At 43.6% G+C, this 15,724-nt stretch overlaps 1 protein-coding gene across 6 annotated transcripts in view; it reads right to left on the bottom strand.

Annotated features, from left to right (window-relative positions):
* LOC139273284 (CLIP-associating protein 2-like) overlaps window positions 1–15,724 on the bottom strand; it is a 650,606-nt gene that overhangs the window by 528,829 nt on the left and 106,053 nt on the right. For all 6 annotated transcript variants that reach the window (XM_070889996.1, XM_070889987.1, XM_070890014.1 and 3 more), the window contains exon 7: window positions 9,298–9,368. In XM_070889996.1, the coding sequence (XP_070746097.1) occupies window positions 9,298–9,368 (71 nt within the window). The remainder of the gene's footprint in view (window positions 1–9,297; window positions 9,369–15,724) is intronic.

The following is a 15,724-nucleotide window of genomic DNA, read 5'->3' as shown; positions in this document are numbered from 1 at the left end:
TCTCATTCTTCTGAACTCCAGTGAATACAAGCCCAGTTGATCCAATCTTTCTTGATAGGTCAGTCCCGCCATCCCGGGAATCAGTCTGGTGAACCTTCGCTGCACTCCCTCAATAGCAAGAATGTCCTTCCTCAAGTTAGGAGACCAAAACTGTACACAATACTCCAGGTGTGGCCTCACCAAGGCCCTGTACAACTGTAGCAACACCTCCCTGCCCCTGTATTCAAATCCCCTCGCTATGAAGGCCAACATGCCATTTGCTTTCTTAACCGCCTGCTGTACCTGCATGCCAACCTTCAATGACTGATGTACCATGACACCCAGGTCTCGTTGCACCTTCCCTTTTCCTAATCTGTCACCATTCAGATAATAGTCTGTCTCTCTGTTTTTACCACCAAAGTGGATAACCTCACATTTATCCACATTATACTTCATCTGCCATGCATTTGCCCACTCACCTAACCTATCCAAGTCACTCTGCAGCCTAATAGCATCCTCCTCGCAGCTCACACTGCCACCCAACTTAGTATCATCTGCAAATTTGGAGATACTGCATTTAATCCCCTCGTCTAAATCATTAATGTACAATGTAAACAGCTGGGGCCCCAGCACAGAACCTTGCGGCACTCCACTAGTCACTGCCTGCCATTCTGAAAAGTACCCGTTTACTCCTACTCTTTGCTTCCTGTCTGACAACCAGTTCTCAATCCACATCAGCACACTACCCCCAATCCCATGTGCTTTAACTTTGCACATTAATCTCTTGTGTGGGACCTTGTCGAAAGCCTTCTGAAAGTCCAAATATACCACATCAACTGGTTCTCCTTTGTCCACTTTACTGGAAACATCCTCAAAAAATTCCAGAAGATTTGTCAAGCATGATTTCCCTTTCACAAATCCATGCTGACTTGGACCTATCATGTCACCATTTTCCAGATGCACTGCTATGACATCCTTAATAATTGATTCCATCATTTTACCCACTACTGAGGTCAGGCTGACCGGTCTATAATTCCCTGTTTTCTCTCTCCCTCCTTTTTTAAAAAGTGGGGTTACATTGGCTACCCTCCACTCCATAGGAACTGATCCAGAGTCAATGGAATGTTGGAAAATGACTGTCAATGCATCCGCTATTTCCAAGGCCACCTCCTTAAGTACTCTAGGATGCAATCCATCAGGCCCTGGGGATTTATCGGCCTTCAATCCCATCAATTTCCCCAACACAATTTCCCGACTAATAAAGATTTCCCTCAGTTCCCCCTCCTTACTAGACCCTCTGACCTTCCTCCAAGTTGTTAATATAGATTGTAAATAGTTGGGGTCCCAGCACCGATCCCTGCAGCATCCCACTGGTTACTGATTGGTTCATTCATGGGTTGGCATTTATCCCTACTCTCTGTTTTCTGTTCGTTAGCCAATCCTCTATCCATGCTAATATATTACCCCCAACCCTGTGAACTTTTATCTTGTGCAGTAACCTTTTATGTGGCACTTGTCAAATGCCTTCTGGAAGTCCAAATACATTACATCCACTGGTTCCCCTTTATCCACCCTGTTCATTACATCCTCAAAGAATTCTAGCAAATTTGTCAAACATGACTTCCCCTTCATAAATCCATGCTGACTCTGCCTGACCGAATTTTGCTTTTCCAAATGTCCTGCTACTGCTTCTTTAATAATGGACTCCAACATCTTCCCAACCACAGATGTTGTGCTAGCTGGTCTATAGTTTCCTGCTTTTTGTCTGCCTCCTTTTTTTAAATAGGGGCGTTACATTTGCAGTTTTCCAATCTGCTGGGACCTCCCCAGAATCCAGGGAATTTTGGTAAATTACAACCAATGCATCCACTATCCCTGCCGCTACTTCTCTTAAGACCCTAGAATGCAAGCCATCAGGTCCAGGGGAATTATCTGCCTTTAGTCCCATTATCTTACTGAGTACCACCTCCTTCGTGATTGTGATTGTGTTAAGTTTTTCCCCCCCATTTAGCCCCTTGACTATCCACTGCTGGAATATTATTAGTGTCCTCTACCGTAAAGACTGATACAAAATATTTGTTCAGAGTTTCTGCCATCCCCATGTTCCCGATTACTAATTGCCCACTCTCATTCTCCAAGATACCAACATTTACTCTAGCCACTCTTTTCCTTTTTATGGGCCCAAGTTTCCACATGATTTGCGCCTGATTTTTAGGAGCAACTGGTGGAGAACGGACTATCTTAGAAATCGCAATTCTCCACATTTTTTTTTCTGCAGTTCTCGTCAGGTAGAACAGTTCTACTTTGGAACAGAATTTTGTTTTCAAAAAGGGGGCGTGTCCGGCCACTGACGCCTGATTTGAAAGTTTCCAGTAAAAACGTACTCCAAACTAACTTAGAATGGAGCAAGTGAAGATTTTTGTAGAACTGAAAAAACCTGTTCTACACATTAAAAAATCAGGCGCAGGTTACAAATTAGGCGTCCAGAACGAGGTGGGGGGGAGGGGGGGGGGGAGGGAAGTCATTAAATTCTACAATAAATCCTTATTTATACTTCTACAAATATTATACAAATAAATCCAACCTGAATAAACATTTATAAGCAAAGAAAAGATTAAATAAACCATCTTCCTACCTGTGTGAAAGTGCTTCAGGCACGGAGAATGCTGCAGTCAGCCTGAGGCACCCGTTCTTTCCCGTGGGTGGGGGAGGAGGCGGCCGTTCTTCCGCGGGGGGGGGGGGGGGGGGGGGGGGGGGGGGGGTGGAGGAGCCCATTCTTCCCGCGGGGGAGGGGGGAAGGAGACAGTGAGAAGGCTGCAAGAAGCCTCAGTGCTGATGGCAATGTGCTTTTATTAAAAAATGTTCAAAAATTAAACAGCTACAAAGAACTACAAAAATGGCCGAGTGCCAATGTTTCCTTCACACTGCGCATGCGCGAACGCTCCAACACGCAGTGTTGCCGGCAGGAAAAAAACTAATTTAAATAGTACCCGCCCCCTCCCACTTACAAAATCGGCGCGAGTGTAGGCTCCGCCCCCCCTGGGCACCGTGCCAAACAGACAAGGAGCTGCAAAGCGCTCCAGAATCGCGCGTTTTTTTTCCGGCGCGTTTTAGGCGTGAAAAACGGGCGCCCAGCTCAGAGGGGCGCCCGTTTTTTTATCGTGTGGAAACTTGGGCGCTATATACCTATCTGTTTTTATATTTCGTGCTAGTTTACTTTCATAGTCTATCTTCCCTTTCTTAATCATTTTTTTAAGTCATTCTTTGTTGGCTTTTAAAAGCTTCCCAATCTTCTGTCCTCCCACTAGTTTTGGCCACATTGCATGCCTTTGTTTTTAATTGGGAAGTCAGTAAAATTTATTATGAACTAAAGCTTTCTTCAGGTATTTCTTCAATGGTAGGTCGTTTGTCGATCTAAGTGTTGGAAACACAAATATAATCATTGGAGAATTCAATTTCATAGTTTATTCATCACATCAATGTGATGAAATGGGATCATTGGCAATTCCTAGAGCAGCAATATACATAGGTTTTTAAACCACTACACAGTGCTCCACTGATCTTACTTCCATGATGCACAGAAACTATCCAGTGTATAAATATTGCACTTCAAGTGCATGGTCATCATTTGATTTGTGCTCTTCTCCTGTGCGGATCATATGAACCAATCAGCTACAGGAACGTACTCAGTTCCAGACATATCACTTGACGTGCGTGCCCCAGAAACCACCTTAAATTTCTATGACCTAGTTGTGACTCTTAAAATGTCCGACATGCATGAGTTCTCGGTTTACAACTTAGACACTCATTTGCCTTGCAGCAACAAATACATAAAATGAACTTTAATTTATAGAAGCAATATCCAACTGCTGTTAATGCTTACTACAAACTACTGCTGAGTATCTAATTCACCATATCCATGTACAGCTTCCAATTTTCCAGAAATTCTTTAATGTTAACAAATTAAGATTCAAGTGCAGCTAATCTTATGGTTAAAACGTACCAAAAAGCCTTTTCCTCACATCAAATTTACTAACTTAACCCTCGTTATTGAGTGCACTACAATACTCCTGGCGAATGTGCAGCACCACATGCATATTCATTCATTGCTGCTTCATAGTTATGGTTGCAGATGTTTGAAAGTTTTTCTACTTCAGCTTCACTGTGGAAACAACGATTAGCAGCTGCATAAACCTTTTTTTATTAAGCAAACTGGCTTATCTTATCATTTAATAAATGTCTTCACCTGGTCAATATTGGCACGGTTTTCTTCTCCAACAGCAAAATAGGTATTTGAAATTAGTTGCAGTTGATTTCTGGAGAACATGACAGTAGATTTCCATTGTCACTATCACTAAATGTTGCCTTCATTAGAACTTCTAACTTTGTGTGTGCTCTGGGTTTTCGGATATCATTGCTGATGATATTTATTGGATGTGGCAAATTAGACACCTACATTAGAGTCTGAATGCTTGCATTGCTTCGGAGTGCTGTAGCTATGTTGAAGAGTTCGTGTCAATCTTTGTCTGATTACACGCTTCTGAAGCGCCTTGGGACGACATTAAAGGCACTATATTCATGCAAATGATTGCTGTATCACTGTTAAAATGGAGAATTCAGCTTCAAGTAATTATCTCCTGAAATATCATTTAAGTTATTTCCCCGTGATTAAATTCTGGATGTCAGCTAAAATTATTTTCATTGCATCCATGGCTCCTGGCACAGCCATTTGGTTTGCTTGGATAAGTTCATGTTCTTTACAAGAGTGACTTAGAAGGCAATCTTCTGTCCAAGGATCACCTGGAATCTTGAAATTATCACAATTAGCTTGCTGAACACATTCTCCACTTCAGGCTTGTGCAGTTCTTTAAAGATTCTAGTTTCCTCTATGTCAGGAATTTTCCTCCCACAACATGACAAGAGGATTCCAGTTGGGTGCAGTCACCTTATAGGGGTTGTTCTGCTTGTATGATTGCACTTAAAAAAAAGACTTGCATTTATATAGCCGTTTTTCATGGCCTCAGGACATTCCAAAGCACTTTTCAGCCAATGAAGGACTTTTGAAGTGCAGTCGCTGTAGTAATGTAGGAAACGGCGCAGCCAATTTGCACACAGCAAAGTCCCACATATACGACCAGCTCATCTGTTTTTAGATGTTGGTTGAGATATAAGTATTGGCTAGGACACCAAGGAGAACTCCCCTGCTCTTCTTCAAAGTAGTGCCTTTTTATGTTCACCTGAGAAAGGGAAGACAGTCTCATCCGAAAGGCTCCTTCAACACTGTACTGGAATGTCATCCGAGATTTTGTGCTCAAGTCGCAGGAGTGGAACTTGAACCCAAACCTCCTGACTCAGAGGCGAGAATGCTACCATTGAGCTACAGCTGACTCAAGGAATAATAGCATTTTGAATTACTCTTTTGCTCAATTCCTTAAGCAACAATGAGATTTCTACACAATTATATATACAAAACCAATAGCTGGCTTTATCTGGTGGTAGCCTGTAATCCATTGTGAACATGGAAGCTGCGCCATCAAAATGCTTGCCCTTAATGGGCCCAAGTTTCAGTTGAGGATTAGAATGGCGCACCTCAGTGATCCGCCGATTTCCTGAAATAAAAAGCGCGCCTGTTTCCTACCTTGCTATTCTCGACTGAAATGAGGCCTCCTGTGGCCGGCAGCTGCGCGCGTGCGCAGTGGCATCTGCACGCGTGCGCAGTAGCTCTTGGCCCCCAGATTCTGTGCGCGTGTGCTGCAGGCTGTGTGGGAGGGGCCTGAAGCACGCCGCCCCCAGCCTAATGCTGCAGGCTCTGCAATTTAAAAATCACCTACTTGGAAGCGTTTGCGTGCAGGAATCCGCAAAGAAAGCAGTAAATAAAAAAGGTACGTTTTTTTTAAACTTACCTGAGCCACCTCATCGTAACTCATCGCCCTGGTAGTGTCCAGCCGCCCAATCCATGCCACCTGCAGCTGCCGGTGTGTGCCCATGCTGCCCCGAACCTTGGCCGAATGTGCTCCCCGCCACGACCTGGTTTTTATCCATGTTTATTAATTATTCTAAAACTGCTCAGAAAGTAATCAGTGCTCCTCCTAGACTCGAAGTGCCCGACAGGCACCAGAGGCACTTTGTTCCAATGTTGATATGTTGGGGAAGTCATCTGTTGCGTCTTGCTGTAGTTGGAGCATCGAAACACTTACAAATAAAGAGGATAGCTCGCAGTAACTGAAGTCTCCGACTGCAATTCTTGCACCACATCTTTAAAATGTAGTCTAAAAGAAACTAGCTGGAATTTACCTAAAGAGCGCCTCTGTTTCTGAACTTCAATATCAAAAAGTTAACTGCTTTGAATTAATGGAACATTTCAACATTGTTGATTATGCGGTACCTGATTATATTTACGTATAAATCTAATTTTCTTGGAAGTGTTCAAACAGGTTCAATTTAATGTAAGTTGATGGCAGAAAGTCTTGATAATTCAACTGTGCAATCATAATATTCAGAATGCAAGTGTCTGTTGTTGGTAATAAGAATGATATTCTGAGGTTGAGTTACTACACTGCTGCTGGAGGCTCCTGCACCTAACCCTGGCCGAAGTAATAATTAATACTAATTATTACTTGACTTATTTTACATTTTCTATTATTTATTAAATGCTATGGTTTATATGATTCTTTATTGGTTACAGTGATGTGTTTAATGCTTCCCCGTCTCTGGCTACCTGGGCGCTGAACTCTTAACTCACCACAGGGTTTTTTAAGAACGTACAAAAGTGGACACTTGCTCTGGCCTAAGTTAGTTTGGTGTAAGTTTTAACTGTCGAAACTTGCATAAATGGCCAAAACAGGGTTAAGTAGTTGGTCTATGTTTCTATGTAACGCCCCCTTTTGAAAAAAAAACCTGAACTAAAAAAAACCTAACTAACTCGATTACACTGGAGCAACTTAAAAATGGAGAATTGCAATTTTTAAGTTACTCAAAGAAAAAAATCGAGTTGCTCCCAAAAAAATGGAGCAACTGCAGTTGAAATTTGGGCCCAATGTCTCTAGATGAAACCTCCAGAACATCCTCAATTAAGGTGGTAGTAACAACTCCATTTAATTTCAAGCCAATTCTAACATAGCTTGAAAACTTTTCCTTTAGAATGATAATTTTATTGGAGTACCCGCTGACTACCTTTGCACACATCACATAGTTGACAGATTTCTCTAATCAAGGGGATACATGTCAAGTTTATGCAACCTGTCCTCAAAATTTAAACCGTTTAAGCCCTGGCATAATTCTGGTAAATCTGCACTGTACCCCCTCCAAGACCATTCAATATTTATTTCTTGGGGTTCAGTGCTTGAAAACTGAACACAGTACTGCAGATGAGGTCTGACCAAGTCTCTGTACAGTGAAGCATCACTACCTCACTTTTGTATTCCAACCCCCTTGAGATAAAGGCCAACATTGTTAGTTTTTTAAATTAATTTTTGTACCTATTCACTAGGTTTTAGTGATGTGTACATTGCCACTGAAATCTCTGTTCTTAATCTCTCACCATTAAGAAAATATTTGGATTGTCTTTCTCAGATCCAAATTCAATGGCCTCGCATTTCTCCACACTGAAGTCCATCTGCAATAGTTGTGTCCTCGCAATTAATCTGTCTATGTCCCATTTTAACTTCCTGCTCCAATCCACACAATTTACTCTGCCTCCTAACTTAGTGTCACTGGCAAACTTCGATGGGCAAACGGTTCCTGCTTAAGTTCTGTATGTTCAGAGAGTGGAAATGCTATTTGAATATATGTATCCCTGTTGTGGTCAGAAAGATTTTGAGCTGTGCTTGTCACTATGCCACTCATGAAAAGCTCCTGGTACCTCCTGGCCAGCAGGTGCGTTTATATCTTCAAGTTGTCTAATGATCAATTGGTACTGTCTTTCTTAGAGGAAGGCAGTGAAGTCGTTTTGGGGTCAGAACTACTGAGGTTATCCCAGAAGATTGACACGATTAAAGATTGGAATCAAGTCAATCTTCTGTGATAGTCTCAGTAATCCGGTATTTGAGCCAATCATTCATCCAGTTTCCTGACTCCAGAGATTTAACATACAGCATGACAAGTGACAAAGCGCAAGGGCCCCTCCCCACTCAACTGGAGCTGGGATACTGCTGGAGATTAATCAGCCAGAACTGCAAAGACAAACAATAGAGCACTGAAAATGAAAGTTTGTTCTTTCTTTCACTGCTGCTCAGCTAGCCAGGACCACCACGTTCATAATGGCATTCGTTTGCAGAGTTAGCTGGAGTTCAACAGAAAAATCACAGCTGCCAGTGATTGACCGACCTCCATGTTTCATTAATGGGACAGGGTGGCTGGCTGACCAATCACCCAACAGTGTCTTGAAACAATACACATGAGCCTAGCTAAAGCACTGGACGACTGAGGTTATATAGGGGGAGGGGGAGGGGGAGGGGGAGGGGGAGGGGGAGGTATTGCTTGCTAGCTAAGGACATCACAAAGTGTTGGTTGGGACATTCCCAACTGTCCAAGCAGTGGTTATATTATGCAGAGTATTATATTTTATGTTTTTATTTAGATGACAATATTGTTCTCAATATTCAAAATTCTCAGTTATCACAGCCACACGCTTTGAAGAACTGAGAAGCTCAGGTTCACACTTATTTTCTAATAGCACACAAATTTATTGTTACCATCTTGTCTGACCTGAACACATCTGTTTTTCTTAGTAAATGTACTCCATAAATTTCAAGTAAATTTAAGTGGCCGCTACACATCTATTATACTTAAATCTTCATTTTATGTTTGTCCCCATAACAATCAGTGTACTTCAAAAGTAATCAATTGTGTGAAGTGCTTAGAAATGTTGCAAAACAAGGCACTATAAAAAAGAAAATACCAGTGGTATACGATGAACATACTGCTGCACTTACAAATCAGTCGATTTATTTCGCCATATTCGATTAATACAACAGGTTTCCTGAAGATACAGTAACCCGACAGTAATAATTCCAACACAACTAAGGACCAATTAAGGTAATTTTGTAGCATAAAGTTCACAGAAATCTTTACATTTCATAAAATACCAGTATTGTGTTCTTTGATGAACGGCTATAAACAAAAATATAAGAACAAATCTGTTCTCAGAATTAAAATTGTCAGGTGGTACAGAATTTCTACATAATTGTACCAAAATAGTACACTTCCTTTTTTCTTTAAATGGGGCACTCAATAGTTACTTCATATTGACACACTGGTACTACAATCAAACAAAATAAATATGAAGCCTGTAAAGAATTAGCACTTGTATATACTTACCATGGCTGAAACTCAAAATCATGTTCCCAGACTTCTGCACTTCATCAAACTTTCCAAACAGTGTCTGTAATCTAAAAACAGATCATTTAAATCACATTAGGACATGCATAGAATAACTCCCAACACTTAATAGTACTAACATTGAAGCCATAGTGAACCAAACAGCTGTAATATAGTTGAGGTTTTTTTTAAAAAGGAGAAAATAAGCCACGTTCTGTTTTGGAAATCTTCAAATGAAATTTAAGTAAATTCAATCTGTACAAATGAAAATGCTGAGATAACTGCACTGCAACCCCCTCAAAAGAATCACCAAAACAGGAAGCAGTCACTTTCCAATAATTCTTTAGAGCACTTGCTACAATATTCATTGGCCTTTTTGCTAGTTGGGGAAACACTAAAAATCTAATACATGACTAAACCCATGTTTTTTTAGATTTCATATTTTCTACCTACAGGTACAGCGTCGAGAATCCAGAGTTCCGGAATCCAGAATATTCCGGAATCCGGACCGATCGATGGCAGGGTCGTCCGGAATCCGTAAAACGCTGCGGAATCCGGACCTGCCGACCTTGCCCTGCCCAAACACCTCCTTGGCGAGGCCCCGCCCTGAACACTCCCTCCTCGGTGGGGCCCCGCCCGAACACCACCTCCACGACGGGGCTAGCCAGCCCAAACACCTCCTCCTTGGCGGGACTCCGCCTGACAACCGACTCGACCCAAACAACTCCTCAGCGGGGACCCGCCCGACGACCTCAGCGATGGGGCCGGCCGGAACAGCTCCTCAGCGGGGACACCCCTACCCAACCCCCCACCCCCACCCCCTTTCTGACATTCCGCTGCACCTGTACCGACAACAAACCGATGTGCCAGACATTGAATCATATCTCGAGATAGATCCAGTGGAAAGAGCAACAAAACTGATTACGAGGTTTAGATCATTAAGCCACAGGCATGTGAGGAAGCCTACACCAATCAAATTAAAAGGTATATTTAGGTCTTGAAATCATGAAGGAAATTGATCAGAAAGAGCAAAAATATGTGCAAAACCAGCTAAAATCACAGAAAAAAATGATGAGCTAAATTCAGCAGAAGGAATTTTCTCTATATTGTCGATTTATGCAATGCACTGCCACCAAGAGTTGTAAATCAGCAACTTCACTGAAACACTCAAAATGAAATAGGACAAATTTCGAATCTGAGAGATAGGAAATACTATTTTTTTTAAAAAAAGAGCGAGATCAGGATGCAAATAACAAAAGTTACCTCACATATATGGAAGTTATCAAAATGCACAAATGCCAATAAAATGATTATTTTGTTGAGCATTCAGACTTTAGAAGCTGATCAAAATAACACATCACCACCAAATTTATCCCAGGCCCTTATCAATCAGAAATGCAACAAACTGAAAAATACAAGAGGAAGCATTTAACAGATTTAGAAACTGCAGTGTCTTCCAACTCAATTCGTCAGCTTTTTGCATTTTCGCCCGTTTCCGGGCGTAAATTGCAACAAAACCCAAACTTTAGCGCCAGGTTAGCGTTAACAAAATGAAAGTTCATGACCAGCATTAGCGCTAACTCTGGCATTGCACCACAGAATTTGTGCGACGGAGTCGAAAATTCCGACCGGGAAAAAAAATGGCCGTTCTGCGCAAGGCCGAATTTTTTTTAGCCGCGCTTCTGGTCTACTGTCCGATCGCAAATGCTAATGCAAGACGTAGCCTCTGCGCGCGAGCGCAGCACACCCGGGGCTGAATCAGGAGTTTTATAATTCAATGTTCATGATTGAGGAGGACAGCAGGCAGCGTGCCAGAAGATTCACACAGAAGGCGAATGAAGCACTTGTGGGGTGTGGAGAGGAGATGGCAAGAACTCCACAAGAGGGTGGATCTAGACTCCTGCCAGTGATTTTTAACAGGATCTGGAGGGAGATAGATGAGGAGAATATAAGAACATGAGATAGGAACAGGAGTAGGCCATACGGCCCCTCGAGCCTGCTCTGCCATTCAATAAGATCATGGCTGATCTGATCATGGACTCAGCTCCACTTCCTCGCCCGCTCCCATAACCCCTTATCGTTTAAGAAACTGTCTATTTCTGTCTTAAATTTATTCAATAACCCAGCTTCCACAGCACTCTGAGGCAGCGAATTCCACAGATTTACAACCCTCAGAACAAATTACTCCTCATCTCAGTTTTAAATGGGCAGCCCCTTATTCTAAGATCATGCCCTCTAGTTCTAGTCTCCCCCATCAGTGGAAATATCCTCTCTGCATTCACCTTGTCAAGCCCCCTCATAATCTTATACGTTTCGATAAGATCACCTCTCATTCTTCTGAATTCCAATGAGTAGAGGCCCAACCTACTCAACCTTTCCTCATAAGTCAACCCCCTCATCTCCGGAATCAACCTCGTAAACCTTCTCTGAACTGCCTCCAAAGCAAGTATATCCTTTCGGAAATATGGAAACCAAAACTATCTCTGCCTCAGATACAGTAATAAGGACTGCAACACAGTGCCGGAAAAAGTTCAACGACCTTTTGAGGGCCGTTAGAGTATACTTTTTTATTCATGCACTCGGCTTTATTACTTAAATTATCATTTCTGACACACTATTAGTTCTCATGTTGTTGCTATCTCTCAGCACTCGGTGGGTTGCCTCCTAAAATGCATGATAGGTAGACTTAGTGTGGCACCCTATTTGCCATGAATGATCTTTACACATTATTAAGAATGCGAGGCCATCACTACCCACGAGGCTGGTGGCCTCCACCAGTCACACTGGAGTCCCAGAAAGTGTGGCGAGCAGCCTGGCAGAGTTCCCCAGTGTGACACCCAGACACACCCCCATACCACCTGTGACTGGCGACGCCTATGAAGAGGCTTGCCACTCACAAGCCGGGCCTTCCACCTCACGAGCTGGTCCAGTGTCTCCCCAGGAGGTGTCTCCAATGTCTCTCCCCACAACACAGCAGCGCTCTGACAATGTTGCTGCAGGCTCCACTTTGGGAACGAGGAGCAGGCGAGGGAAGGGGGTTAATGGTAAGGGTGAGGGGGGGGGGTGAAAAGCCGGTGTTAAAGACCATGGGGCAGGGGTGTTGGTTATCATGTTGTTGTTGTAGTATAATCACAAGTTATGTTATTTTGTTAAAAGTTTCAACATTTTCAAATTATTTTTACAAAGTTATAAAATTTTACCATGTTTGATAAATTCTTTTGTTCACCATAACCATTCCTGTGTAGTGTCTCATTTGCAGAATAAGAGTGGAAAGAGTCAACATGATGGGATAGAGTGGCCAGGCAATGGTCAAATGTGCCATTCACTCTTCAAGCAAAATGTTCAATTATGAGCTACTGACGCAAGGCTTTTGCAGCGGCGAAATTTCCACAAGGCCTCTCGTGGTTGTAGTGGGGGTGGTGGTAGCATGGGTACCCCGCCAGGCTCCTTGTCCTCCTCCTCCCCTCTCTCGAGGTTCTCCTGCAATCCCTATTGGCAAATCCTGTCCCCTCAGATGGCCAAGCTGTGTAGCATGCAGCACACCACAATGACCTGCTGAGGGGAGTATTGCACGCAGCCTCCGGAGTGGTCCAGGGATCGGAAGCACTGCTTGAGCACTCCAATTGACTGTTCGATGATGTTGCATGTGGCTACCTGGGTCTCATTATAGCGAGGCTCAGCTTCTGTCGGAGGGTTCCAGATGGGGGTCTTTGTCCCCGAGCATCCAGCTCTGGCCTTGTGGTTGAAGCTGGAACAGGCCTGAGACAGTGCTCTCACACAAGATGAAAGCATCATGGATGCTCCCTGGATATTGGGCATTGACTGCCATGATGCGCTTCGTACAGATCGTCTGCGACCATACACTCAGAGTGGAATCCTTTTCAGTTTCAGTAAACCTCTGGATTTTGTAAAGGTGCTTGCAGGGCAATGTGCGTACAGTCAAGGGCACTCTGAACCTTGGGGAAGCCAGCAAATCGTTCAAAACCTACAGCCTCTCACTTGGGCCTCCTTGGTCATTGGGAAGTTTATGAAGTCCATCCCGCGTGCGGACAGTGCAGGAATCACATGGCGAATACAGCAATGTGTAGCGTGCTGAGAAATGGAGCATATGTCCCCCACTGATGCCTGAAAGGAGCCGGAAGCATAGAAGGCAAGTGTTGCAGTCACCTTCACCTCGACGGGCAGTGCAGTCCTGTTGCCGCTGGTAGGCTGTAGGTCTGCCTGTACGAGCTGGCATATCTCGGTCAGCACTTCTTTTCGGAAGTGCAGCCTTCTAACGCACTGTGCCTCAGAGAGCTGCAGGTATGAACGATGTTCCCTGAACGATATTCCATGTTGGAATCAATTATTAAAGATTAAATAGCAGCGCATTTGGAAAGCAGTGACAGAATCGGTCCAAGTCAGCATGGATTTATGAAAGGGAAATCATGCTTGACAAATCTTCTAGAATTTTTTGAGGATGTAACAAGTAGAGTGGACAAGGGAGAACCAGTGGATGTGGTGTATTTGGACTTTCAAAAGGCTTTTGACAAGGTCCCACACAAGAGATTGGTGTGCAAAATTAAAGCACAAGATATTGGGGGTAATGTACTGACGTGGATAGAGAACTGGTTGGCAGACAGGAAGCAAAGAGTCGGGATAAACTGGTGCTTTTCAGAATGGCAGGTGGTGCAGGGCTCAGTGCTGGGACTCCAGCTATTTACAATATACATCAATGATTTAGTTGAAGGAATTGAATGCAATATCTCCAAGTTTGTATATGACACTTAGCTGGGTGGCGGTGTGAGCGGTGAGGAGGACGGTAAGAGGCTATAGGGTGACTTGGACAGGTTAAGTGAGTGGGCAAATGCATGGTAGATGCAGTATAATGTGGATAAATGTGAGGTTATCCATTTTGGGGGCAAAAACACGAAGGCAGAATATTATCTGAATGACGGCAGATTAGGAAAAGGGGAAGTGCAATGAGACCTGGGTGTCATGGTACGTCAGTCATTGAAAGTTGGCATGCAGGTACAGCAGGCGGTGAAGGCGGCAAATGGTATGTTGGCCTTCATAGCTAGGGGTTTTGAGTATAGGAGCAGGGAGGTCTTACTGCAGTTGTACAGGGCCTTGGTGAGGCCTCACCTGGAATATTGTGTTCAGTTTTGGTCTCCTAATCTGAGGAAGGACGTTCTTGCTATTGAGGGAGTGCAGCAAAGGTTCACCAGACTGATTCCCGGGATGGCAGGACTGACATATGAGGAGAGACTGGAGCGTCTGGGCCTATATACACTGGAGTTTAGAAGGATGAGAGGGGATCTCATAGAAACATATAAAATTCTGACGGGACGGGACAGGTTAGATGCAGGAAGAATGTTCCCGATGTTGGGGAAGTCCAGAACCAGGGGACACAGTCTAAGGATAAGGGGTAAACCATTTAGGACTGAGATGAGGAGAAACTTCTTCACTCAGAGAGTTGTTGACCTGTGGAATTCTCTACCGCAGAGTTGTTGATGCCAGTTCATTGGATATATTCAAGAGGGAGTTAGATCTAGCCCTTACAGGTAAAGGGATCAAGGGATATGGAGCGAAAGCAGGAAAGGGGTACTGAGGTGAATGATCAGCCATGATTTCATTGAATGGTGGTGCAGGCTCGAAGGGCCGAATGGCCTACTCCTGCACCTATTTTCTATGTTTCTATGTTTCTCTGTAAAGTCGTTGGGGGTAAGGCCTCCTCCCCATACATCTGCGACCTCTTCGATTACATTCAAAAGGATCATCAATAAGCCTTCTTGCAGATTGATGCCATATAAATATAGCAGCCAGGAATAATGGCTGATATAGTACAGCCCCCATCTTTTAAAATGTCCTTAAATGTCCTTTAAAACAAACTATAAACACACATAAAACTTCACTATGAAAAACACAGCCTTCTTCTCCCAATCCTTTTATGCACTCAACTTCTCCTCCGTTTTCAAGATGGCACCATTAGCACCAGGTGCGCCCTGGGTGCGACTGCTTTTTGTTGGCGGGTTCCCAGGTGGACGCTAAATCGGGCGATATTGGCGAAAGTTCCGCCCGGGGCGCTTGCACAGCAAACCGATTTACGTTATCGAAATGTTGAAAACATCGGGCTGGAGCTAAGTTTTAGTGCCGCTGCAAAACCACTGCTGAAATTTCTGCCCGGGTGCAAAATGTGTAGCGTGCTGCGAGATGCGCTTTTGCGCCGCGCCCAGGTGCTAAACGGGGCGCAAATTAGCCGAAAATCCAGCCCAATGCATCTTATTGTAAATGCTTCTTCGCTGATTTTGCATGTGTTCCTTCAATTTCTACCTTCTTCTCCTTGCGCATTATAGGTGACTATGAAATCCCATTTCAATGCGGCAAGGCTATCCCACTGATAACTGTATTGGAGATAAATTATTGAAAAGGCTAAGGACTGGGGTTC

Source organism: Pristiophorus japonicus, chromosome 1 (assembly GCF_044704955.1).
Source record: "Pristiophorus japonicus isolate sPriJap1 chromosome 1, sPriJap1.hap1, whole genome shotgun sequence".
Lineage (NCBI taxonomy): Eukaryota > Metazoa > Chordata > Chondrichthyes > Pristiophoridae > Pristiophorus > Pristiophorus japonicus.
This window is presented reverse-complemented; position numbering and strand designations above follow the sequence as displayed.